The 26,879-nt window shown below is 35.8% G+C and overlaps 1 protein-coding gene across 1 annotated transcript in view; it reads left to right on the top strand.

Moving 5' to 3' along the window:
• The window catches only part of TNNI3K (TNNI3 interacting kinase), a 342,552-nt gene that overhangs the window by 123,554 nt on the left and 192,119 nt on the right, over nt 1-26,879 (top strand). Inside the window, exons 8-11 of the mRNA XM_054482207.2 lie at nt 9,805-9,903; nt 14,338-14,476; nt 20,005-20,149; nt 20,238-20,342. Coding sequence (XP_054338182.1) covers nt 9,805-9,903; nt 14,338-14,476; nt 20,005-20,149; nt 20,238-20,342 — 488 coding nt within the window. The remainder of the gene's footprint in view (nt 1-9,804; nt 9,904-14,337; nt 14,477-20,004; nt 20,150-20,237; nt 20,343-26,879) is intronic.

The raw sequence follows: 26,879 nt of genomic DNA, 5'->3' as shown, positions 1-26,879 counted from the left end.
TCTCTAAGTTTTATTTCCATGGCTTTATAGAGTTTCCTTTTAATTTCTTTTATGATATTATCTTGTGGAATCATCTTCTGTGTAATTTTAAGATCCAATTTAATTTTAACCTGTGATAATAAGAGAAAGATCACATAAAAAGACCTCATTTCTGTGACAGCCTGAAGAAACTATTTTCCAATAGATTTTTGTACTCAAATACTTAATTAGAGATATGTCAAGAAAATAATAGTCATTACAAAAATATTCAACCAATGTTATAAGTGAAAAACTCTGTAATCACATGACATAGAGAAATCTCAGCTAACATTTGTAATGGTTGTCAAGGAGTGGAGATTATATATATATATATATAGATAGATTAAAAATAGAAAAGCCTATAGAAATTAGAGCATAGAGTCAAAAAAGGGCTTGGTAACTCTAAAGCAAATGTTACCATCTAAAATGCTTTCTAAGCAATATAAGCCTTCAATACAAATGGGTAAACAATCCCTGGTAATTTTAATTGCATAGCTTTCAGTTCATTTGTTTGAAACCTTGAGAATTATGTTCAAATCTTGATTGAGAGATTGACCCCAATGGAAACAGTTTGTGGTGTTGAATAAGAGCACAGTTCTGCCAAGGGTAACCAAAATAAACTAGCTATTACAAGTAATTAATCTAAGAGACAAAAATTCATGGCATTTTCCTACTTTGTAAGTTCATAAAGTAAACAAAGTTTTATCTTCATGTTCATCTCCCTTTGTAGGCATCCTCTTTTATAGTCATTTGTTGACCATTTCTTCTCATCTTTACTTATCACCAGCCTCCCATATGTTGTCGTTCTGACTAATTCTACATTTTTTTTTTTTTTTTGTGATGGAGTCTCACTCTGTTGCCCAGGCTGGAGTACAGTGGCACCATCTCGGCTCACTGCAACCTCCACCTCCCAGGTTCAAGCAATTCTCCTGCTTCAACCTCCTGAGTATCTGGGAGTACAGGTGCACGTTGCCACGCCTGGCTAATTTTTTGTATTTTAGTAGAGATGGGGTTTCACCATGTTGTCCAGGCTGGTCTGAAACTCCTCAGCTCAGGCAGTCTGCCCACCTCGGCCTCCCAAAGTGCTAGGATCACAGGCATGAGCCACCAAGCTGGGTGATTCTACCATCTTAATATATCTGAAATCCATTCTCCATGTCCAGGCCAACACTACTACCTCAGCTCATTTTATTCTTATCTCTTAAAAACAAAACAAAACAAAACTTACTGCAGGATGTTACTCACTGATTACTTGTTTCCAGTCTTGTTCTTTCTTCAATCCATTCAACCCATACATTTTTCCTAGAAAGATCCTTCTAAGATGCAAATTAAACATGTTTTACTCTTTCTTAAAGTCTCTTGGTACATCTCTATATGGAAAAAATCGTAAAATTCTCATTTTAATATATAAGACTCTGCAAGACCCATAACATATGACTTAGAATATGTTTAACTTTTTTTTTCAGTCAAGTGCAAACAATTATATAATCATGGTCCTTTTTACAAATATGCTGCTAATATGACTATCACTGAAAAACCTTTGAAAAGCTGTCTCCACAATAGAACTTTCTGCAATGGGAAGGAATTACTATCTGGCCCCAAATAATGCCGCATAAGACAAAAAGCAACATGGGTGCCTTTTGGTGCCTTTGTGCTCTCATAAACCTGAGTTTAAACTTAACTGTTTTTCCTTACAAGCTGTAAAACTCTGAGCTTCACGGTCCTTATCTTTAAAATGGGGCTATTAATAACAATTCAGTATGATTGTTGTGAACATTAAATGAAATAGATATTCTTGGCCCATTAGCCCACATTATTTTTGCCTTCTAATGCTTCATTCAAAATAACAAGGATCAAAAAGGCAAATGGTAAAGATTCGATCAATGCAAAGACAATATCAGCCAAGGGTAAAGGTGGCTGGGAAATAGGGAAAAGATACAAAACAGGACTATCAGTTGCCAAAGAAGGTAGATCCAGTGTTGGAGGAAGTCTGAGAAAAACACGTGTGTGTGTGTGTGTGTTTGTGTGTGTGTGTTTCTAGTAGCAGGAGTAGAAGTAGTAGTCATAGATGAAATCAATCAAGGATATATAGAGCAAAATATCTACAGCTATCACTTCTGGAACATTTATTCTTATATACTAAGCATTGTGCTAAGTGCTTTACATGTATTAATTAATACAAGACAATTACAGGAAACAAAGGAGAACAAAAGGAAACACAATGTCAGTGAGAAAAAGCAACACTTAAGAGATGAACCGAGAAAAAGCTATTTCTATGGAGGAATAATAATAAGTAGGCAGAGAGGTAGAAAGAAAACTCAAAAATTGTGGTGTCAAGCAATCTAAGGGAGAATAAAATCTTAAGGAAGAAGTAGACAATAGTAACAAATGCTGGATAAACAGTCAAATAAGGAAAAGGTCATGTTATGCACTTTCTAATTTGGTCTTGAGGTCTCCCTCACAAGAGGACTATAAACATTAGTCCTGCCCTGACAGGGCTTCAAGATAAAGCTACCTCTTTATCTTGGCAGATAGCCAAATACCTAAGTGTCCAACCTGTGACCAGGTGCTTCTCTCACAGGAAACTTGTTGATATTTACAGACCTCCTTGTGGCTCTTATCTGACCTGTGTCCAGTATTTTCGTACAAAGACAGTCACTCTTTAGGAGAGCCCTGACTTAGAAAACAGGCTCAATGTGTCAGTCAGGTGAGACACAGAGGAGGCAACTCAACAAAGCACATGAAATAACAGAAGCTGTCAACTGCAAACAGTAACATAGTCATGATCCTTTTTACAAATATGCTGCCAATATGGTGATCACTGAAATACCTTTGAAAAGCTATCTGCTCAATAGGACTTTCTGCTGCGGGAAGGAATTACTAGCTGGTCCCAAATAAAACCACATAAGACAAAAAGAAGCATGTGTGCTTTTTGATGTTTTTGTGCTCCCATAAACCTGAGTTTATAAGATAAACTTACAGATGTCAGAAAGAAGAGGGCAGCACACCTTACAGGGCCAATGGGAAGTGGGGCCAGGGACAGTTCAGGACACATATGCTCAACCAGCACGTGGGGAGCAAGAGAGAGAAAGAGAGACCATTATGCTAAAGCCTTTATTGGGTTCCAATAAGGATCCAACAGTTACACAAGTGGGTTTCCTGAGGGAAGTTCTAATTAATGGCTTTAGAGTAAGCAGGCACTAGCTCTGTGGGGCCTTGCTGTGATCGAGAGGGATCATTGCTGCTTATCTGCTCCTCAGTTCATGCTAGGTGTGGGCATCAGAGGAGCAAGCCAAGGAGATTATGTGTAGAAGACAGATCAGAGTGGTGGGAGAAACTATAGGGAAAGGAGCAGACCTTCTGAAAGGTCAGAAGGCTCTGCATACCTTCAGGGAAGAATAAGCTGAAGTCAGCTGTTCTCCGACCCTGAGGCAGAGGGCAAGGAGTAGGTACAAGTAAGTGTGGGGGAATTAATCTTAAACAGGCTTGTTTATTTATGTTGACCAGGAACTGACCTCTGATCATCCGCATGCATGAGTTTCCCTGAAAGGGGAACAATAAATGTTAATTACCCACAGACTGTGTTTGCTCCAGGCTTTTGGAGTTACATCTACACTGAATAAAAGTAAGCGGCTCGCACTTCAGCCACTAGAGCCCAGCAGACCCCTAGCTGCTCTTACACTGCATACCTGTGTCTGAGTACTCCCTTTCATCTGTCGCTCAGCCAGGTCTGTGGGACGGACCCAGCGATTATGTATAGCTGTCCCATAAGGAGAGGGTCACCAGGAGATTGTCATACATGGCAGGTATCTGGATCAACCACATTGAGGAACTGGGAAGAGGCAGAGAATTAGAAACTGTCCCTGGTGACTAAGTCCTGCTGTGGTATAAGAAAACTTATATTCAAAATGAATCCTGAGACAACATAAAATTTTAAGAATCCACTACACGCTAAAAAGCATCCATGAGAATGGGCAATTAGGGGGCCTTTGATGTCATTTTCCAGAGAAATATCCCTGGAGTGGTGAGGTCTAAAGACAGATTGTAGTGGGCGGAGGAGTGAATAGGAGGTGAGGAAAGGTAGAGGAAAGTTGGAGATGACTCTTTAAAAAATTGTCTATGAAGTTTAAGAGGAAGGACAATAGTTGGAGGGGACAATAATTGAGTACTGGTTATTGAATGTCAGAACTGAAAATAGCTGGAAAAAGTATCAATCTTAAATCAACTTTCATGCTAATGTCTTTAGAATCATTTTGAATTGATAAGTCGTAGACTTTGGAAAAACAATTTTTCCTCTAAAGCTTTACTAATACAGATTTTTCCACTAAATGGAAATGGGTGTCATCCCAATACAGCTTCATTGTTCTTCTCTCTATAAATCTCAATAATAAAGTTGAGACACGGGCATAGAGAAGAGAAAATTGTAGCTTTAAGCAAACTGTAAATCTTAAGGAAAACATTGTTATAAGCATGAATTTGAAGATCCAAATAAATAATAGAAAATAAAATACCACTTAAAGCAAAGAAAAATTTAATTTCCAAGTGTAGATATTTATTGAAAGTCTGCTAGGTATGAGACACTGTATTTGGTTTGCCAATTTCAACTGAGATTGATTGCCATTTTATTTCATCTAGAATTTACCCTATTCTATTTTCTCTTCCATGGGACATTTAGTTCCTCTTTATATGATCATTCTTTTTTCTCCTTTATCCCTGCCCAATGACTTCCTTAAAATAAAAGAGAGGGAGCTAAATGGAACCAAGTCAAATAAGTTAAAGTTATACTGTAGCAAAAACATTTAACAAGAAATAACAGTGAGGGCCTTTGTTATTATAGGCATTACTTTTGGAATTTCTGAGATTTTGAATAAGGTCTGGCTATTTTAGTTATAAGGATTGAATTTCAGGGCTTCAGGTGAAAAATCCTTTTACTTGGAGTCAAAACTTCTTACGCTTCATAGAGACAACTTTGGAACATAAGTTTAAAATTTTATGGAAGAGTGATTTACCCACAATGTTAATTACCAGAAAGATTACATTGTGTCACTAAGTTTTATAGGCATTCAGAAAATAAGTGATTAATACAATGACCTATTTTCAAAAGCTTTTCATGGAGAACATGGGAACTGAGCTTGGTCATGAGACTGGGTGTGTGGCAAACAGAGAAAGAGAAGGCAAGACATTCTGAAAAGAAAAAGCAGGCTCATGCGTGTAATCCCAGTACTTTGGGAGGCCAAGGTGGGCGGATCATGAGGTCAACAGATGGAGACCATCCTTGCCAACATAGTGAAAACCTGTCTCTACTAAAAATACAAAAATTAGCTGGGCGTGGTGGTGCACACCTGTAGTCCCAGCTACTCAGGAGGCTGAGACAGGAGAATCGCTTAAACCTGGGAGGTGGAGGTTGCAGTGAGCTGAGATTGCGCCACTGCACTTCAGCCTGGAGACAGAGCAAGACTCCGTGTCAAAAAAAAAAAAAAGGAAAAAGAAAAAGCAGAATGCGCAACTCGTGTTTAAATTACGAGCTAGAAACTGGAGGAACTTCACTTGGATGTTTTTTGAGAGTCAACTGGTAAATAAAAATATTGTAAAGGGTAATTCATACAGTAATTGTTATACTATCAAAATAAAGAGCTCTGACTTATTTTCTGTGCTCATAAAACAACCACTTAATGGGAGACAATTTATAGTCCTTATCCTTCCATCAGTAAAAAGTACCAAGTTACCAGCCCATATTTAAATCTTAGTTCTTTGATAATAATACTATATTATCATATAATATAATATATATATTTTATATATATAATATATATCTCAGTATTATTCTTATATATGTATTTCAGTAGTAGTATTTAATATATATATCTCAGTATTTTATATATTGAGTATATATAATATATATGTCAGTAGTAGTTTTTAATATATATATCAGTGGTATTATTATATACTACTATTATATTAATAGTATTATTATGTGTCAAATATACCTTTTTATATATCAGTACCATTATTATTAAATATAATCATCTATTTATATAAATATAATATATTCTGTACATTTAATATTAAATATATATTTAATAATATTAAGATAAATATATATTTGTCAGTTATATAAATCCAAGTATGATACAATTTATATCCTTAAAGTGTTTAAAGATTTATATCCTTAAAGTATATTAAGATAGCTGTCATAAAATCTGTTTCTAGTTTAAAATTTTACTAGTTATTTTTTTCTGAGAAAAAAAATCATGACCATATAGTCTCACAAAAAAATTCAAAATAAAAGAATATATACCACTCAAAAATGTTAATAATATATTTAAAACTCCAATAACAGGTCTTGGAATATAGCAAACACTTGGGACTTGCTGAAGGTTAATTTGAAATCAATTATCAATAAATGATGAATTGAATTATTTAAAAATTCTATCATATAATTAAGTCCTAATTATTAATGTTTATATTACCTTATGCCTGGTGGCATATATACCTTCCAAATTTGCACTTTAACTGTACTGGAAATATATCCAATTTAAAATTATTGGATGCCTATTACCTACCTACCATAGTAGGGAACAAAATAGATGCAGTCTGTGACTTCACAAGAGTTTCATGTAGTGGAAAGAGTGTGAAGTTGATTTACCAACTTTTTCAGGTTCTGAAGCAGATAAATCATGAGTAAAATAACTTAATAGGTATATATTGAAGCCTAAATGTTTATATGAGTGTACTTGTCTTAGTCCACATGACAGACAATATACCATATTCCCGTTAGAGTGCTGGGAGATACTCTCCCCATCATTACTCCAAAGGTCATACAAATTAGTACATGTATTCTACTCATTAGCTAAAATCAGGTAATTCTAACATGCATTGCTCTCAATGGTTAAATATTTTCTTGAATTTTAAAACAAACTAAGTAAAGCCTACAATTCAAAAATGACTCTGTATGGTTTCATTAAAACTTACATTTTGACACTTTCTCAGAAAACCAACACTTCATAATTAATGAATGTTCAGCCAAATGTTGACCTTCTGAGTAACTGGAGAAGTGCAAACTTAGGAGGAAAAAAAATGGCTTTAGACTGTTTATTAAAGCCTTAGAACTCTTATCTTTTAGAATGAAAGTTCTGGAAGCATGCCTAAGAAATTGGCTCTATAGGTTAACATTTGAAAGTCCATTTTACATAAAAATTCATGCTGTCTACTTTATGCTATATTTAAAATAAGAGGAATTGTAAAAAGCTTAATCTACCTTGATTGCTAGGGGCCTCCTTCAAAGGTTTCTGAGATTCCCAGGCATGTGAAGCCTAAAGATACCAAGCTCTTGTTATAAATGGCTTCAGCATTCATTTTCAGTCTAAATCTATGGAGCCTCTACTGACAGGTGGCTTCTTCATATCTGGGATTGAATTAGTTACTTCATTTACTTAAAGTTTAGTGTTAATAAAGTCAAGGTCAGAGGATTGGACTGGTAAAAACAAGATTTGATGTCAAACAGACCTGGATTTGAATTTCACTTCTGCTGCCCAGAGGTTCAGTTTCTTCATCTTTAAAATGGAGAGTAGCACCTCTTTCTGTGTTTTGGCACGAAACAGAGTAGACTTTGATTACCACTGATACACTTGTTTCTGGGTCTGATAGATAATATTCCCTCAATAAAAGCTCATTGCAGTTTTAATTTTTGTATTATAAAAACAACTCACTGTACACGAAGTGTATTCTCCTGATCATTAGTCAGCAATATTCAAGTATTAACAAAGAAAATTGTTGTGAGAATGTATAGAAGCCTATGCACCTGCTTATATTTGGACCCATCAGAAATTTCGTATTTTTCAATAAAAATTCCTTATTTTATATGACAACTATTAGCATCTCTAATGCTATTCCCCCGAGTAACTAAATTATGAGATAAGCATGTAAAATAATAGTTTTGGCTCATATTTGCTCAATAAATTGTGTTTAATGGATGAATAGATGATTAAAAATTAACTATTTCAAACTATGAAGCACTCAGAAACAAAGCTTGAGGCAAGAGACTAAAGATTTAGTTTGCTATTGACACTGACTTGCTCTATGACCTGGAAAAATTTCTTAATTCCTGGTTCTCCATTTTTTTATCTTTAAAATGTAAGGGTTTGATATGTAATGTCCACAGTCCCTCCCTAGTTCTGTAGGTCTATGATTCACACAATTGACGAAACATGACTTAAGCGGCAATTTGTTCATATAAACAAAAGAGGTGTTAGGACATAAGTCCCTTGAGCTCTTAAATTTCATCTTTCTGTTTTCTCTTCTAATAGACTTTTAAAAAATTTCAAAATGTTTATTATTTGACCAACTGAAGAATAGACAGTACATTAGCAAAGTCCACAATGAAAATGAACACATTCGAAGGAAATTATTTCATTGTGTTGAACAGAAAAGAGAGACTCGGAGACAGGTATTTAGGAGAAGAAATTGGAAATATCAACAAGTTTGTTGTGAAGGGTAGCAAAATATGCTCCCCCAAAATAGGCTACTTTAGCATATTGATTATTTTGAGCTACAGAAAATTGGAAAGAAACAGATATAGGAACTCTTTGCTCTCCTTCTATTTGCCTAAAAGAGGGACATAAATTTATGAAGGATTCCTTCCTGTCTTCTCTACCAGAATGGATAGAAGTTAATCACAAGAGATAACTCTAGACACTTATCAGCCCAGAGAAGTCACCAGAGGAATCTATATAACAAACTTTGCTAAAACTTTTATTTTCCATTAGTTTCCTCCATATATTTACCTTCTCCCCAATTTGTTGCCAGTAGAAGTTCAAAGTTATTTTTCTTTGTCTTATTACTGCTCTACAAAGTTATTGTAAATTTTTGGTAAGATTATAGATGAGACCAAGTTCTAACTACTACTTTGAGTTACTCATCACTGAGTAGTCCCATTTATGTGCAATACACATGTTAATAAACTCCTGATTGTTTTTCTCTTATTTATCTGCCTTTTTGTCAGTCTAATTTATATGGCCTCAGCCAATAAACCTAAAATGGATAGAAAAAATGTTTTTTTTCTCCCCTACAAATACCAATCTATGGCTTTCCATGATGACAATTAGCCAACAGTTCCTGCTAGGGTTTTTCATTTGTTCATTCATTTCTTCAACAAATATTTATTGTATGATTGCTATTTGCATGACCACATGCTAGAGTAAGAGTATAAAGATGAATCTGACATACACTTTGTCCTTAAAGAAATTTCTCTTTAGTAAGGATGATAAAACATGTATATAAATAGAAAAATGTTGTAAATTATATGAGTGAAAGTTATATGAGATTTATGAGGAGGTAACATTTAATTTCAGCCAGGCAGATGGCAATGAAGGGAGGGAAATTGAGGAAATCTGGGAGGAGATGGCATTTTAGCTGGAGATAAAGCATGAATATATTAGGCAGAAGGACATTTTTGGGTGAAGAAATAATGTGAACAAAGCCTCAAAGGAGCAGGAAGCTGGATGCAGTTTGACTCTACAATTGGGTTTAGGAAAGAGACTAATGAGAAATACATTTAAAATAAACACTGTCAGATTGAAGGGACCTTGAATGTCATACTAAGGAAATTTAGTCTTTATCTTTCATGAAAAAACAGGACACTGGAGGTCTTGGATAAGGTGGATGGAAGAAAGTTGTGTTTTAGGGTGGCAACTCCTGAAGAAGATTTGTGCATGGTGGTTGTAAACTGAATCTTAATAGGCAGATAACTCAACTGAAGTTCTTAACCATAATCATTTTCTTGTCCAGGCTGCTGATGTGCTGTTGCAACATGGAGCTAATGTCAATATTCAAGATGCAGTTTTTTTCACTCCATTGCACATTGCAGCGTACTATGGGCATGAACAGGTAAGTCTGACAGTAGGATTTCCAAAGGTTAGGTATTGCTTAAGTGTAGGCTTTTGTTGAATTGTCCTATCTTCAAAGAGTTTATATTTAAAATATCTTTGTATTATTTTTGCCCTATTCTCATCAACCCATCCTTGAGGAGCTTGTAGATCCATATAAGCATTACGGTTGTCATGTTACTCATTTTTGCTGATGATCTTAGTACACAAAGAGGCAGAAAAGTACATTGGTAAGTGTGGCCACAGGAATCAGTCAGCCTAAATTTGAAAAATTCCTAGTGTTTTGACCAGGTGTAGGTTATGTAATCCCTCTGATCTTCATTTATTCACCTATAAAATGGGGAAAGATATTAATTATAACCTCATAGGGTTGCTGTTCAGATGCAATATAAATTGGCAAATGCTCAGTAAATATAGCTGTGATGATGCTAATGGCAATAAAACAACTCATAAAGGCTCTATAAAAACAATTACTAATGTGCTTTATAATTTACTTTAAATGTGTGATTCTATAGCAGGTCCATATTTATAAAATTTTATTTTCTGTAATAAATAACATATATAGAAACTTTAAAGTTTTTAACATACTTTTGTTCAATACATGATTTTATTTAACCTTCACGACTTTATGAAGTTAATGAGTTGCCACATGACTGAGCTTATACTATGGGATAGGCACTATGATAGAACCTTTATCTTTTTTTCTAATTTTTCCACAACCCTGAAATTGGCTATTTGCCCTTTTTTTTTTTCTTTTTTGTGAGACGGAGTCTTGCTCTGTTTCCCAGGCTGGAGTGCAGTGGCTCGATCTCGGCTCACTGCAAGCTCCGCCTCCTGGGTTCATGCCATTCACCAGCCTCAGCCTCCCAAGTAGCTGAGACTACAGGCACCTGCCACCAGGCCTGACTAATTTTTTATATTTTTAGTAGAGACGGGGTTTCACCGTGTTAGCCAGGATGGTCTGGATCTCCTGACCTCGTGATCCTCCTGCCTCGGCCTCCCGAAGTGCTGGGATTACAGGTGTGAGCCACCGCGCCCAGCCTATTTGCCCATTCTTATCAATGGTATGCATGAAGCTCAGTCAGGTGAGGTAGCATGCCAGAGTCATGCAGCTATTAATAATAAATAGAAGAGCTGGAATATGTACTCAGTTCTGTCTGATCCCAAAGTCTTTATTGTTTTGCTATACCAAAGTACCTCTTCTTATTCTTCTTCAACCAGTGAGACAAATTATCAAGTCCAATTTTCCTAAATGGAGAAGCCAGAATTCAAGGCAACATGTTCTAACTCCAAAGTCTGCTGATTTTCAACCTTAACATATCAAAAGACAAAATTTCTATGTTTCTTTAAAGCACTGCCCTTTGGCAGTGAGAATACTCATGGAACTAAAAATAACAAAAAAAAAAAAGAGAGAGAGAGAAATACAAATGTAACTGGATAACCAAATATAACTGTTCATTGAATACTCCATTTTCACTCTTCCTCACTTTGTCTTTCTAGACTCATTCAATTGTAGGTTAGAATTATACCTTTTTACCTTCCTGGAGGTCATGCCACAGCACCACCTGAGGGTTCCAAGTTGAAGATCAAACTTACTTGTGTCCCTGTGCTCAATAGTCATTGTGCCTTTATTCCTCTGCTAGCTGGCATATGCCTGGACACTCTAAGACCTGTGAAGCGTGACCTATAGGTAGGAAGATTGCTTATTTCATTGATGTGCTGCTCAGAGTGCACTGGAGTGCAATGAAGAGCTGGGCACTGAAAATACTTTTAGAAGTACAGGCCCAAAAGCACAAGTAATGGAAAAATCCCATCATTTCCTAACCTCAGGCACAGACAAGATATATACAATGCATATTATTTGTAGAGTCATCCTCTTTGACGATTAACCTCATCACCCAGCAGAAACATAAAGAGCCTGTATGCATGTTGGGTGGAGAACTAAATTTGTTTACTTTCCCTGAAAATATAGTCACAGTCTTATAAAATTATGCTGAAATGTGGATGGCCCTTTTATGATAAGGGACTCACTTTCTGTGTGTGAAGGCAGCACATAAGTAATTTATGCAGGCTATTGTCATTTGCTAAAATATGCTGACAAGGAGAATGGTACATTCAATATATAAATGTACCTAATGTGCCATGTTCCTTGTCATTTGTTTATTTACTTATTTTTAAGTGGAAGAGTAGATGTTTTGTACCAAGAGCAATATTTCCTAGGTATGTAATAATAGTCCTTAATAGACAATCGATTTCAGAGATAGTTTAAATCAGTCTATTATAAAGTCACATAATCAGAATATATGGAGTCTGTGTAAGTGAAAATATCTGCTTAGGCATGCAAGGTTCTTTAAACTAAACTTCTGCTGTTCTGATTTCACCTGAATTAAGTCTTGATCTGCCCATTAGCCAACAAAGAGATAAAATGCACATGCTCCAAGTTGGGGCTACCACTTTTACTAACAGTTATTGAACACCAGGCACTTTTCTGAGTGCTTTTCATGTGATGACTTATTTAATCCTCACAACAACTCCAAGAGGTAGAAATATTATTATTACAACTTTAGCAATGAAGAAGCTGAAGTATCAAAATGATAAACAATTTGTTCAAAGCAATATAGCTGATAAGTAGAAGCCTGATTTTCAAACCCTTGCTCTTGTCTATTACACTCAATAGGAACTCAGTTCCCCACATCACACCCAGCTAATATTTTCTCTAGAATTTCTATCAAATGTCTGCCATATTCTTGAGAGATTTATACTTAAGACATGTTTATTTGCTGACTCATGGGAAGTAAAAATAGTTTTAGAGCTTGAATTCACTTTTGTGCTGACACTTCAGTGGTCAAGACAATTGAGAGGGGTCAATTGCTGTTTGAACCCTAACTGCTATTTTAAGGACTCAGACGCTTCCTAACTTAACCTTAGTATCACTGAGGTGACTTTTGAAATTCTCAGGAGAGCCAATATCAAGTTTACAGAAATTATTTGGAAAGTTCTTAAGTATACATGTAAGTGACTCAAAGGAATTCCTAAATTACCTGAAACAATCCGAGGAAGACTCCTACATGCTTCATCACTTTATCCCTCTCTGAGCCTATGGATGTAGAGTCTCAGTTAAATGGAGAAGATGCCAGGGCTACTGTTTCTGTCTCCAATTCACTCACGTATCCAGAAAAAGACCCATATGGCTGAAGCTGCTGTGAAAATCAAGAATCAAGTCAACTACCACCGGCTCTGGCCAGAAGGAGACTTTGGAAGAGATCATTCAGAGAAGATTCTGCATGACTCTAGAGAGGATTATTTATGTACAGTGAAGACCTACATTATGAAGTTGACAAGAGAGTTGATACTAAAGAGAGCAAATGACAAAAGTAGGTTTTCAAGGTCAAAAAATGTGGAGACGATTTTTAAAAAACGTTTTCAAAGCTCCCTAGCATCTCATCTAGCCCCATATTAACTCTGAAACAGAAATGGTAAACAACATTGTCTCAGTTCACCAACAAAAATAAAAAATAACATTTACAGAACAAATACTGTATGTCAGTCATTGTGCTATGCACTTTAAACAAATTCCTAATCTAATCCTCATGACAACCCATGAGTTAAGTCTTATTATTCCCATTGCACATATGAAAAAACTTGGGTATAGATAAATTAACTAATTTTTCTCAAGAACACAGAGCTGATATAAATCGGATTCTAGATTCGAATCTAGGACTATCTTAAACTGCACCTTAACTCTTAATCAGTGTATGATATTACCCCTCAAGTTAACAACATAAGGTCAGTAGCAGGCACTATTGGTTGCTTAGGCAAAACTATCATTTCAACTGTTACCACTTTGGGCCATATTTTTTTTTCTTTCTTGCAGACTCCTTATTTTATTTCACTGTTCAACCTCTCTCCTAGAGGTTGTGCTTACAGATGCTCCTATCCCCAGCCACTATGTGTTAGATCTTGATTAGTTGAAGCCACTCACAGTAAATCTTTCCCCTTGCCCAGGGATTTGTTTAGAAAGTTGCAAATGACCTAGTCCAGACTAAAGAGATATGGGAAGATGGTTTCTGGAGAGTTTTTAAGAAGGAATTTCTAGATTTAAAAAAATGGTCGCTTGTTCCGAAAGGTAGAGGTCATCTCCTGCTCTACGCTGTGAACTTCAGTTTGTAATGGCTGGAGATGCTGCAGCTCTCTTGCTACCATGAGTTGATCCATCCTACTTGCTGAGCATGGCAGAACAGAATGACGGAAAGAACTTGACTTATTAAGCTGTTGTATTAATCAACCCTAGAATTGTTCCAGTTTTGAACTTCTTGCTAGGTGATATAACAATAATTTTTTTGTGGTTTAAGCCAGTTGTGTTCTTGTATACTGCCAAAAGTTTTGCATTATTGTTTGAATTTTGATACTAATTTCAAATGAATAAATCCTTTAGGTAACTCGCCTTCTTTTGAAATTTGGTGCTGATGTAAATGTAAGTGGTGAAGTTGGAGATAGACCCCTCCACCTAGCATCTGCAAAAGGATTCTTGAATATTGCAAAACTCTTGATGGAAGAAGGCAGCAAAGCAGATGGTAAGATTATATGTTTAAAAGACCTTTGCTGTCATTTGCTTTATGTATACCTTTTACTTGTACTTCTCTTACTAGAGAATAATCTTGAAGTTGACTAATTCTGTAGTCATGTACTTATTTGCTCCACAAGTCATAATTCATCTTTAATATATTTATTAGGTCTACATGCGAATCCTTCTTAACATGCTTTAGCTCAGTTCTTAATATATTAGGAGCTCCAGTGAAAGTAAAGAGTTCTCTTAGATGAATTAGTTGTCTTCACTGTTGTTCACTAATCTTTTATAAATTGAGACATTATTTACTTCTAGCAAATTCTGAAATATTAGATATATAACCTGATGAATATTTATGTATGTATACATCCATTGATAACCACCCAGATCAAGATTTAGAATATTTCATCACTCTGAAATTTTCCCTTATGCACTCATCTCAGGTAAATAGACTTTACCACCAAAGGTGATTAATATTCTGGCTTTTATTGCTATATATAGTTTTGTCTGTTCTTGAAGTTTGTACAATTTTGTGACTGGCTTCTTTTGCTCAACAAGATGATTTGGACATATATCCATGTTGTTGTATGGATCATAGTTTGTTCTTTTATATTGTTTATGATTGCATGAATATACCATAATTGGTATATCCATTCTTCTCCTAGTAGACATTTTAATATTTCTAGTGTTTTTCTATTATGAATACAATTGCCAGTAACATTCTTATTCAAGTATTTTTGTGGACATATATGTTCATATCTCTTGAATATATATATAAGCACATATATGAGAGAATTGATAAATCAAAAGGTAATAATGTATGCATATGTTTAATGTTTTAGGAAATTTCTAGACAGTTTTCCAAAATGTTTGTACTATTTTAAAATCTTACAACAATATATGAGAATTTCAGTTGCTTCCCACAGCATCCCCAGTATCTGATATTATATTACTATACTTTTTAATAGAGTTTGAGTGTGATCCATTCGGGAAAAAAAAAGCTTTAGAATACATAGAAGGACTTCAGAATCAGTTGATAGAATAGAATTTCCTTTTATTTTTATTTTCTTAATTATAAAATAAATTTTGGAAAGTTTATTATAAGTATTGAAAAATTTCTTTTTTTCACTTTTCCTCACAAACTTTATTTTTTGACAAAAATTCACTCAGAGTTGCATCTTGCCATTAAATTCTCTCAGGCATATCCAACATTCTTCCATTGACCCCCAAGAGACCTAATTAAAAGCCCAGCCATAAGAACTGCTGGCCTTTGCAGCGGGAACGATACACATTTCCAAAAGGACATGGTTGTCAAATCTCTAGAACTGCCAGTTCCTTGGTCCAAAATTCAGATCGATATTTAGTTAATAAAGCTAATCAATGTTTTTTAACTACCCATAAGGAATACACAAAGTATCCTAGAGACAACCGTGGCAAGAGACTAAGGTAATTTCCAGTTTCCAAATTGTAAACAGGGGCCACTTTATTTTGTAAAATGTAAGAAACATAGCTTGCATTGTTTTCTATACGCCAGTATGCAGTAACTCAGGAAGCTACTTTAGAGCATTATTATAAACAACCTATGTTGTCAGCATGTAAGGAATGGTGTTCCTTGGACCTTGTTTAAGCAGTCTCTTTCATTTTGTTAGTTTAGAATAGGCACAGGTACACCTGTGTGAATGACTGAACACATAATCGTGTTTTTGAAACTGCCTCACTCTTCCAAGGGGTCAGGAACTGCATCACTTTTTCCTTTTATTATTGATGCCAACCTTAGCTTTTTATTCCTCTGCACAACTCCAGGGCTCAGTAGTGTCAAAATGAATGTCATTTATGATCAGCATGTCTCTAGGATCAAAAGACTCCTCTGTAAAAGGCATTGAAATGTGTAATACTACAACCATATCCCCCTTACATACCAGCATCATATGATACAATTTTTAACATTTTCTTTTTGGTGCATGCAAGTATTACATGCCTCTTACTCAATTATTTTATAAAATCAAGAGATGGCATGACTCAGATTTTTAAGTATTTTTATTTCTTTCTAGTACGTGCTTGATATTTAAGTCCCATTTGCACTTCAACCAGTTGCAAAAAATAAACCAGAAGATCTGCTATGCCAATGGACACTGTGCAGGACTTGTTATTAGTTAGTTCACTTATTCTAAAATGTAGCTAAGCCTCCAAATGATTTATTTTAGATCTGGACCCTGCCTGTGGTAAATGGACATAGCAGAAAGATTAAATAAATGACCCCAAAAAGAGTACAATTTGAAATCCAGTATTTACAGTCCATTTCCATGGTAACAGAATGTCACAAATGAAAATAAATTCAGGTTGCAAAATTACCCAAAATGTAATTCTGAAAGTAGCCTCTTTGGTTCAGCATGTTTGAGAGGCTGACCTATTCAGTTAGATATGTTTTAAGTCTCTGTTCTGCTTCTTTGTATCTCTTAGGGTAATGAAAAAGGAGAAGTATAATGCCCCCTAAATGAGATTGAAAAGGGTAAAATATTGATGGACTGCATAAGAAAAAAAATAGTGATACAGCCTTCAAAATATGCCATTTTGATAATGTTAAAAATTGAAAAAATTAAATTTTGAATTAATAATTTTTGTCATCTTAATCATAAATGCTATATTTCTTTTAAATAACACAATCCTTGCAACTGGACAGAGCTGGATATTACAGAAAGCCGCAAAAAATTCCTAGAACGTTTCCAGCCATAGGAAGTGTTTTATTTTTTGAAATATAGCTTGTTGGATGTATTACACAGATCTGTTACTGAAAGCTTATTAAAGACAGACCTGGGAGTAATTTTAAAGATCTTGTAGGACCTGCTGACATTGCTTGGTCAATACGCAGAAATAAAGAAGAAACAACACCCATTCACCCAATATTCAATATTTCTTTCAAAAGACATCACTATATACCTACTCTCTTCAAAACAGAGCACCAGGAACTAGATATTTTCCTAATAATGATTTGCATGTATTTTTTGTTTTAAATTCTCCTTTATATGTTTCTCAATAAGATGCTAAGTTAGAGCAAATAGAATATTATTCATGCATTCAATTTTTCTAAGATATAATAATATATTTTCTTTTTTGTCTTTGCAAATTGGTCCAAGACAAAACTAAATACATCACAATGACTGAAGCAAAAACAGATGTGTATACACATAAATTCTATGTCTGATTCCATATTTGTCCTGGCTTGTTCCTTCAGTTGGTATTTACGTCTTCTTTGATGGGAATAATGTTTCAGCCACTGTGGATAATTCACCAAGTAAATAACCTAATTTGAAGTTTACTGATTCAATTGGCGAGGAATACTGGGTGGGGCCAAGGATGGCCAAAGGCAAATTATAAATTAATAGAAGATTGCACTGCATTCTGCTTTGCATTTTTCCTTCTGAACCTTAAGAATTCTTACGTCACGCTCCAGATGCCCTGGACTCCTAACTGTTCTCAAGCATTGACTTGTGGCATTGACCTTCCCTGGCTTAGTACAGAATGTGAACAAAGGAAAAGCTTTTTATAAAGAGAGATAATCAAAAGAACCAAGAACATTCTTCTGAATGAAAGGCGTCTTTTTGAGCTACTCATTAACAAAAAAAGATTCAAAGGTTTGTTTGTAATAACAGCCTTGGGAGGAGAAGCTCAGTGACTTTGTTAAAGATTTCCCTTTGGCTTAAAATCTTGCAGGACAATAAAATGAGGATGATTGTCTACAAATATAGCAGCTACAAGGCCTAATTAAGACCCTGTCTAGATTGACAAAGTAATCAAACAATAAAACAAATGGCTTTAGAGCAGTTGATTCCATTATTTTAGTTTTAAAAATTATTAAATCCAGATTAGGAATTGAGCAGTTTGATATTCAGTTGTTATTACTTCAGGACTGTAATTATTGACTGTTTAACTAGACTGTAGATTATTTGAGAGTATAGACTCTGCATTTATCTGTTATTAGCTTTGGACATAGCAAATTTCTAAGATGGACATTAGTAAAAACGTTAAGTAACTTTTATTAAATGTCTAGTATGTGACAAGCATCATGCTAGATAGACGCTTTCCAATCATGATCCTCTTTATTCTTTTCAGCATCCCTGGAACAATGATCTTATTATATCCATTGTTACTGATAAGACATCCATACCTCCAACACTAGCTTAATGGCTAATACATAGTGATCATTTGATTCTTGTTGAGGAAAGAGAGTGTATCTGTCAAGTTTTTTTTTTTTTTTTTTTTTTTTTTTTTTTTACTTTCAAGTATTAGAAACTAACTCTTGCTAATTTAGGCATAAAAGGAGTAGATTAAAGGATACTATGTAGCACACAGAATCTTCTTCCTCAGAACAGAGTAGAAAGCCATGTTTGAAATTCTCACAGTGAGGAACAACATCCAAAATCATGCCCAGATGTGGTCCTGTGAAGATGCACTGCCACCCTTGCTAGGCACACATAAACTCTTGTGCTTCTGATGCCAACAATGCAGGGCATTGAATCTGTGGCTGAAATTGCTACCATGGGAAATTGGATGGGGCTACTGCCACCACTGCCACATTGCCAAGATAGATTAGGCCCTGATTTTTATGTCATCAGCTCTGAAGTCAGAGTCTCACATGATGTGTTGATTGGAGGAGTCTACAGATAGGTATCCAGACCAGGGAACTGTTGAGAGTAAAAGTGTCATTATTAAGAATTATTCCAGGATAACAAGCCTAAACCAGGACATATGGTCACCCTCTGCTAATTCTGTTCCCTAGCTGCAAACAGATCTTGGAAAGCACATTTTCTGCTTCTGTGATAGAATGTGGTCTTGGCTTCTCATTAATACTTGCAGTATACAGAATTACCCAAACATCAGAAGAGGTTATAAGGCTGGGTGTTTCAACGAGAAGGACACATGTCCACTACTGAATGAAGAATTGAATTTTAAATAACCTGTCTAAAGTAGAACAATTAATGCGTTCTGCCTAAGTCTAAAGTGCTTTTCCTTTCATGATACCATGCTTTGCATAGTGTAGTATGGCAATTTTCAGCTAAGGATATACATCAGAGCTGTTTACAACAGTGTTGTAAACATACAGGTTGTGGGGCCCCACTTTAACCTACTGAACCCAAATCTCTGGGAATGGTGCTCTGGTCAGGATCTGTAATTCTTAACATCATTCAGATAAAAAAAAATCAATTTGAAATGTGATCCTTGTGGAAATAAGGCCACATGTACCTTTTGGATGCTATTAGTTTCCTGAACTGTTCCATGGTGTGAGATAGATTTGATTTGATGTGTTCCATAGAATTTATGGAAGCTAGAAGGAAACCTGTTTAATGTGGTAGTAGGCAATAGAATAACATTATAATTTTAAAAATTAGTCGCCCTTAATTTCCTTTATGATTATCATTAACTGGCAATTTCCAGGAATCACTCAGGCACTTAGAAATGTCTGTGGTACTATACATATGAAGGTTGAGAAACAAAGAATTCTAGATAACATATCTTTTTCTTTCTTGCTGATAACAGTGAATGCTCAAGATAATGAAGACCATGTCCCACTCCATTTCTGTTCTCGATTTGGACACCATGATATAGTTAAGTACCTGCTGCAAAATGATTTGGAAGTTCAACCTCATGTGGTTAATATCTATGGAGATACCCCCTTGCACCTGTGAGTATTATGTAGCATTCCATAGGTTCTCCAGGTATACTGCATGTACTTGCTTACAATATTAACAAGATATTTTCTTCAAATCTAGGGCATGCTACAATGGCAAATTTGAAGTTGCCAAGGAAATCATCCAAATATCAGGAACAGAAAGTCTGACTAAGGAAAACATCTTCAGTGAAACAGCTTTTCATAGGTAAAAGAATATTTAAGTGCAATAGCCACTAAACTTAGCTGACACTCTAAAGCACCTGAAGTTGTGTGTATAAAGCAAGAACAAATAGTGGCAGATGTTGCAATCAGAGAGCAATAGCAGAGGTAGGGCAGAGGACAAAGAGCCAGTGCTAGATGCATGGAAGAAAAGGTGGAGGCAGATGCTGCAGTCAGTATAACAGATGGGGCCGAAGCCAGATGCTGCGTTCCTGGCAGCAGCCACAAAGACAGAGACTGATGTTGCCAAGGCAACAGGCATATCAACATCTGTAAGCATATTGCTTCTATTCCTCTTCACTCCATGGAAAGCTGCCAAAAAGGGATGTGCCCATAATCCTCCTCCAACAAGAATCTCATTACCAGAATTCATCAGCATTAAATGTGACACTTTTTTCCTTTCCACTTAAACCTTACGTGAAAATGTGTCTACCTATCTAAAACATCCATCTGTCAGCCTGTAAAAGCCTAGTCAGGGTGGCCACTCAAATACCTAAGAAAGCATTAGCTCTTCTCTAGGAATTCATGAGAGCCCTTTACGGTGTGCTCTAGAAACGCACACTGAAGGAACAGCTGGGATTAGAAAAGTTGCAACCAAAATAAAAAGAGAGAAAAAGGAAAGAAAACGTTGCTAATAAATCAGAGCTATAGTTCCCTAAAATGCCCAAAAGGAAGGTGGATGTTTTATAAAATCTAAGGCCTTCATTTTTAATGAGTAACTATTTTGCTAAAACAGTAAAAGCATAGTAATTCATATTTAGTAGATCTTGAAAATTTGTCCATTTGCCTACACATTACATATGTTTCCATTAGTCTGTAACCTCTAAAAATGTATTTGAGACTAATTTGTTGTTCACATAATGTTTTTGTATTGCATTGATGAATAATAAAAATGAGGAGACTCTCTTTATTTCTTACCAAACTAAAATTAAGCTTGTGCTTCTGCATCAGGCATCAACCTGTCAAATTTCACATACATTTCCAGATTTTTCTTGTCAACCAAAGACTCAGTCAAAAAAGGGTGAAGTAAAACCACCATTTATGGAATAGTGACCATATGCCAGATGATTTGCATCCATTATCTCGTGTAATCCTTACAACATTTTATGAAGTTGGATTTATTATCTCTCTTTTACAGAAGAGAAAACTGAGGCTCAGAAAACTAAGTAACTTGCCAAAGTTTCTTATGGATAGAAAATAATGTTGCAAATGCCTACCTAATTCTAAATCCTGTGCTTTTTACATTTCTTCGTGTTCTAGTACCAGAATATTTTGTCTGTTTTCTACACACTCAGAACAGATGCAAGAACTCCTTAGATCATACTTTCAGTCAAATGGATCAGTGGAATCTGTCCCTGCAGAGGACAGTTGGCAGAACTGATATGTACTGGTTGCTAGTATTCTCTTTCCCATTAGGTCATGCCTGTTACAGCTGACACCTCAGGCTAGTTTTCAAATCATTTTACTACTTCATGCACTAAAATTGAAACCAGCTGTAATCAGAGGGTGACTGTCACCTCCAAAAGATTGTTTATATGAGAAGATTTGTGAAGTGAGTTGAAAGTATATACCCAATTGTTTTATTTCGTGTAAGCCTGTGGCTACTCAGAGTAACAGATTAATGTTTTTGTTATATTCATTTTAAGCATATATTTATAAAAGAAACTCCTTTTATGTGAGGAATTCATTCTGAATATGAATTTTTCTATGTACATAGTATTTTGCACAGAGTAAGCACTCAGTACATTTCTGTTGCGGTTTTCATATGTATACACACACATATACAAATATATATGTATATATGTACACACGTGTGTGCGTGTATATATGTGCATGTATGTATGTGCATGTATATATGTGTGCATATATTCAGAACTCATTTTCTGTAAGTAGTTTCTTTGAAAAAGAGCAATGAATCAATATTAAATGTGTACTGTTATGGGTCGTATTTATAATGCAAATAGTTAATGATGATATGATACATTGCACTGAGATGGTGGTTTTCTTATTCACTCAATAATTCAAGAAAAATTTATTAAAGACCTACCTTGTATTGAGGCTACTGGGAACATTAAGATGACAGGATTCTTTCAGTCCTTAAAGGAGCCCTATTGTAAGGTATCAAAGTAAACAGAGGTGTATCCAGTACCATATTACAGTGTGATAAGCAGTGTAAGATTGAAATTACAAAGAAGCAGAGGGGTCAGCAATGAATTCTGCCTTTGGTTCATTAGAATACTTCATATTCAGTTTAATTGGATGAAGAATAGTATTTCATGAAAGAAAAATGACTCAGGCAAGTTTAGGCAAGACCATCCCAGGAAGAGGAAATGCTAAGACCCAGTGAACTCCCTCTTTTTTTCTAGAACCAAGCCCCTGTGCCCTGCCTTTAGCCATTATTTAGTTGGGGCTTTGCCCAATGCTAGTTCCTTCCAGTCAATTATTACATACCTCATATCTCTTCATGATTTGAATGTAGAGTATTGTTAGTTAACAAGTGATAGCAAAAGCAGAGGTATGAGGGAAACTACAGGAAAAGAACATTTATGAGAATTACTAATCAAAAAGTTAAATCCAGTAGTCATTACTAGGCATGCTAATTTCATACAAAATATTTTTCTCAATGCATCTTAGCTTTCCCAGTAAACAGTAGAAGTCAGAATTTCAGATAAGTATTTCAACAAATCTATGTGCAAAAATTATCTATAAAAATCTTATTTCCTTGCATCTTGAAATTTATTAATTTTTCCACAAATACTTTCTCACACCTGGAAAGAGCTGATAATGAGAGGTCCTCCACAATTTGTAATGTGATTCTATAAGGATTAATTCACTTGAAATTTCAGCAACAATTTGGCAAATTGATAGGGTATTGTCTATCATTGTTTTATAGATGGTAAAACTAAAACTCACAGAGGTGAAAGAACTTGTCCAGGATCCTCTGGTTTGTGTGTGGCAGAAGTCTGGATTTTGAGTCCACAACTAATGCTCCTTCAGTAAAATGAAAGCTTTGAGATCTTACTCTCTGGTCAAGGAATTGTTTGGAGAGACAATAGATGGTTTTACTGGGAATCATTTCAGTGATTTGGATGTGACCTGGATTTGACTAAAACTCTCAGAACCCTCCTGAATTTCTAATTTGATTGTCCTGCAGAATATTTCCTAGGTCCTGCAGCTAAAAATGCAGAGAACTCTTATATCTTATCTCCTTTTATGAAAAATGACTAATATCCCTGAAAACATTTGATAAAAAACACTGGAAGTTTTATACAGCTCTTTTCTTAAAGGTCTAGATGTGAGAATCTTTAGGATTTTCTCACCATATATCCACATTTTTATTTAGCCTTTGTAGATGGTGCTTGTTTATTTTTCATCACCTCCTCTCTTCTCTGTTTCTTTGGCTCTCTTACATACATGTGTGCATCTAGAATGCCTGGCTTAACAGGGCTGCATTTGTTTGTTAGGACTGCCATAAAGAAATACCACAGACTGGGTGGCTTAACCAACAGAAATTTATCATCTCACAATTCTGGAGGCTAGAAGTCCAAGATCAAGGTGTCAACAGGTTTGGCTTCTCCTGCAGCCTCTTCCCTTGGCTTGCAGATGGCTGCCTTCTTGCTGTGTCTTCACATGGCTACCTGTCTGTCTACGTCACCTGTGTCTTAATCCCAGATTCTTCTTATAAGGATGTCAGTCATATTGAATTGGGGCCCACCCTAATGACCCCATTTTAAATTAAGTACCTCTTTATTTATTTATTTATTTATTTATTATTATTATACTTTAAGTTTTAGGGTACATGTGCCATGTTGCTGAGCTGCACCCATTAACTCCTCATTTAGCATTAGGTATGTCTCCTAATGCTATCCCTCCCCACTCCCCCCACCCCACAACAGTCTCTGGTGTGTGATGTTCCCCTTCCTGTGTCCCTGTGTTCTCATTGTTCAATTCCCACCTATGAGTGAGAACATGCAGTGTTTGGTTTTTTGTCCTTGTGATACTTTGCTGAGAATGATGGTTTCCAGCTTCATCCATGTCCCTACAAAGGACATGAACTCATCATTTTTTATGGCTGCATAGTATTCCATGGTGTATATGTGCCACATTTTCTTAATCCAGTCTATCATTGTTGGACATTTGGGTTGGTTCCAAGTCTTTGCTATTGTGAATAGTGCCGCAATAAACATACGTGTGCATGTGTCTTTATAGCACCATGATTTATAATCCTTTGGGTATATACCCAGTAATGGGATGGCTGGGTCAAATGGTATTTCTAGTTCTAGATCCCTGAGGAATCCCAACACCAACTTCCACAATGGTTGAACTAGTTTACAGTCCCACCAACAATGTAAAAGTGTTCCTATTTCTCCACATCCTCTCCAGCACCTGTTGTTTCCTGACTTTTTAATGATCACCATTCTAACTGGTGTGAGATGGTATCTAATTGTGGTTTTGATTTGCATTTCTCAGATGGCCAGTGATGATAAGCATTTTTTCATGTGTTTTTTGGCTGCATAAATGTCTTCTTTTGAGAAGTGTCCGTTCATATCCTTCACCCACTTTTTGATGGGGTTGTTTGTTTTTTTCTTGTAAATTTGTTTGAGTTCATTGTAGATTCTGGATATTAGCCCTTTGTCAGATGAGCAGGTTGCAGAAATTTTCTCCCATTCTGTAGGTTGCCTGTTCACTCTGATGATAGTTTCTTTTGCTGTGCAGAAGCTCTTTAGTTCAATTAGATCCCATTTGTCAATTTTGGCTTTTGTTGCCATTGCTTTTGGTGTTTTAGACATGAAGTCCTTGTCCATGCCTATGTTCTGAATGGTATTGCCTAGGTTTTCTTCTAGGGTGTTTATGGTTTTAGGTCTAACATGTAAGTCTTTAATCCATCTTGAATTAATTTTTGTATAAGGTGTAAGGAAGGGATCCAGTTTCAGCTTTCTACATGTGGCTAGCCAGTTTTCCCAGCACCATTTATTAAATAGGGAATCCTTTCCCCGTTGCTTGTTTTTCTCAGGTTTGTCAAAGATCAGATAGTTGTAGATATGCAGCATTATTTCTGAGGGCTCTGTTCTATTCCATTGGTCTATATCTCTGTTTTGGTACCAGTACCATGCTGTTTTGGTTACTGTAGCCTTGTAGTATAGTTTGAAGTCAGGTAGTGTGATGCCTCCAGCTTTGTTCTTTTGGCTTAGGATTGACTTGGCAATGCGGGCTCTTTTTTGGCTCCATATGAACTTTAAAGTAATTTTTTCCAGTTCTGTGAAGAAAGTCATTGGTAGCTTGATGGGGATGGCATTGAATCTATAAATTACCTTGGGCAGTATGGCCATTTTCACGATATTGATTCTTCCTACCCATGAGCATGGAATGTTCTTCCATTTGTTTGTATCCTTTTTTATTTCATTGAGCAGTGGTTTGTAGTTCTCCTTGAAGAGGTCCTTCACATCCCTTGTAAGTTGGATTCCTAGGTATCTTATTCTCTTTGAAGCATTTGTGAATGGAAGTTCACTCATGATTTGGCTCTCTGTTTGTTTGTTATTGGTATATAAGAATGCTTGTGATCTTTGCACATTGATTTTGTATCCTGAGACTTTGCTGAAGTTGCTTATAAGCTTAAGGAGATTTTGGGCTGAGACAGTGGGGTTTTCTAGATATACAATCATGTCATCTGCAAACAGGGACAATTTGACTTCCTCTTTTCCTAATTGAATGCCCTTTATTTCCTTCTCCTGCCTGATTGCTCTGGCCAGAACTTCCAACACTATGTTGAATAGGAGTGGTGAGAGAGGGCATCCCTGTCTTGTGCCAGTTTTCAAAGGGAATGCTTCCAGTTATTGTCCATTCAGTATGATATTGGCTGTGGGTTGTCATAGATAGCTCTTATTATTTTGAGATACATCCCATCAATACCTAATTTATTGAAAGGTTTTAGCATGGAGGGTTGTTGAATTTTGTCAAAGGTCTTTTCTGCATCTATTGAGATACTCATGTGGTTTTTGTCTTTGGTTCTGTTTACATGCTGGATTACGTTTATTGATTTTCATATGTTGAACCAGCCTTGCATCCCAGGGATGAAGCCCACTTGATCATGGTGGATAAGCTTTTTAATGTGTTGCTGAATTCGGTTTGCCGGTATTTTATTGAGGATTTTTGCATCAATGTTCATCAAGGATATTGGTCTACAATTCTCTTTTTTTGTTGTGTCTCTGCCAGGCTTTGGTATCAGGATGATGCTGGCCTCATAAAATGAGTTAGGGAGGATTCCCTCTTTTTCTATTGATTGGAATAGTTTCAGAAGGAATGGTACCAGCTCCTCCTTGTACCTCTGGTAGAATTCAGCTGTGAATCCATCTGGTCCTGGACTTTTTTTGGTTGGTAAGCTATTAATTATTACCTCAATTTCAGAGCCTGTTATTGGTCTATTCAGAGATTCAACTTCTTCCTGGTTTAGTCTTGGGAGAGTGTATGTGTTGAGGAATTTATCCATTTCTTCTAGATTTTCTAGTTTTTTTGTGTAGACGTG

The sequence above is a fragment of the Pongo pygmaeus genome, chromosome 1, assembly GCF_028885625.2.
Source record: "Pongo pygmaeus isolate AG05252 chromosome 1, NHGRI_mPonPyg2-v2.0_pri, whole genome shotgun sequence".
In the NCBI taxonomy this organism is placed as follows: Eukaryota; Metazoa; Chordata; class Mammalia; order Primates; family Hominidae; genus Pongo; species Pongo pygmaeus.
Note: the sequence above shows the minus strand (reverse complement) of the source record. Positions and strands in the feature narration are given on the sequence as shown.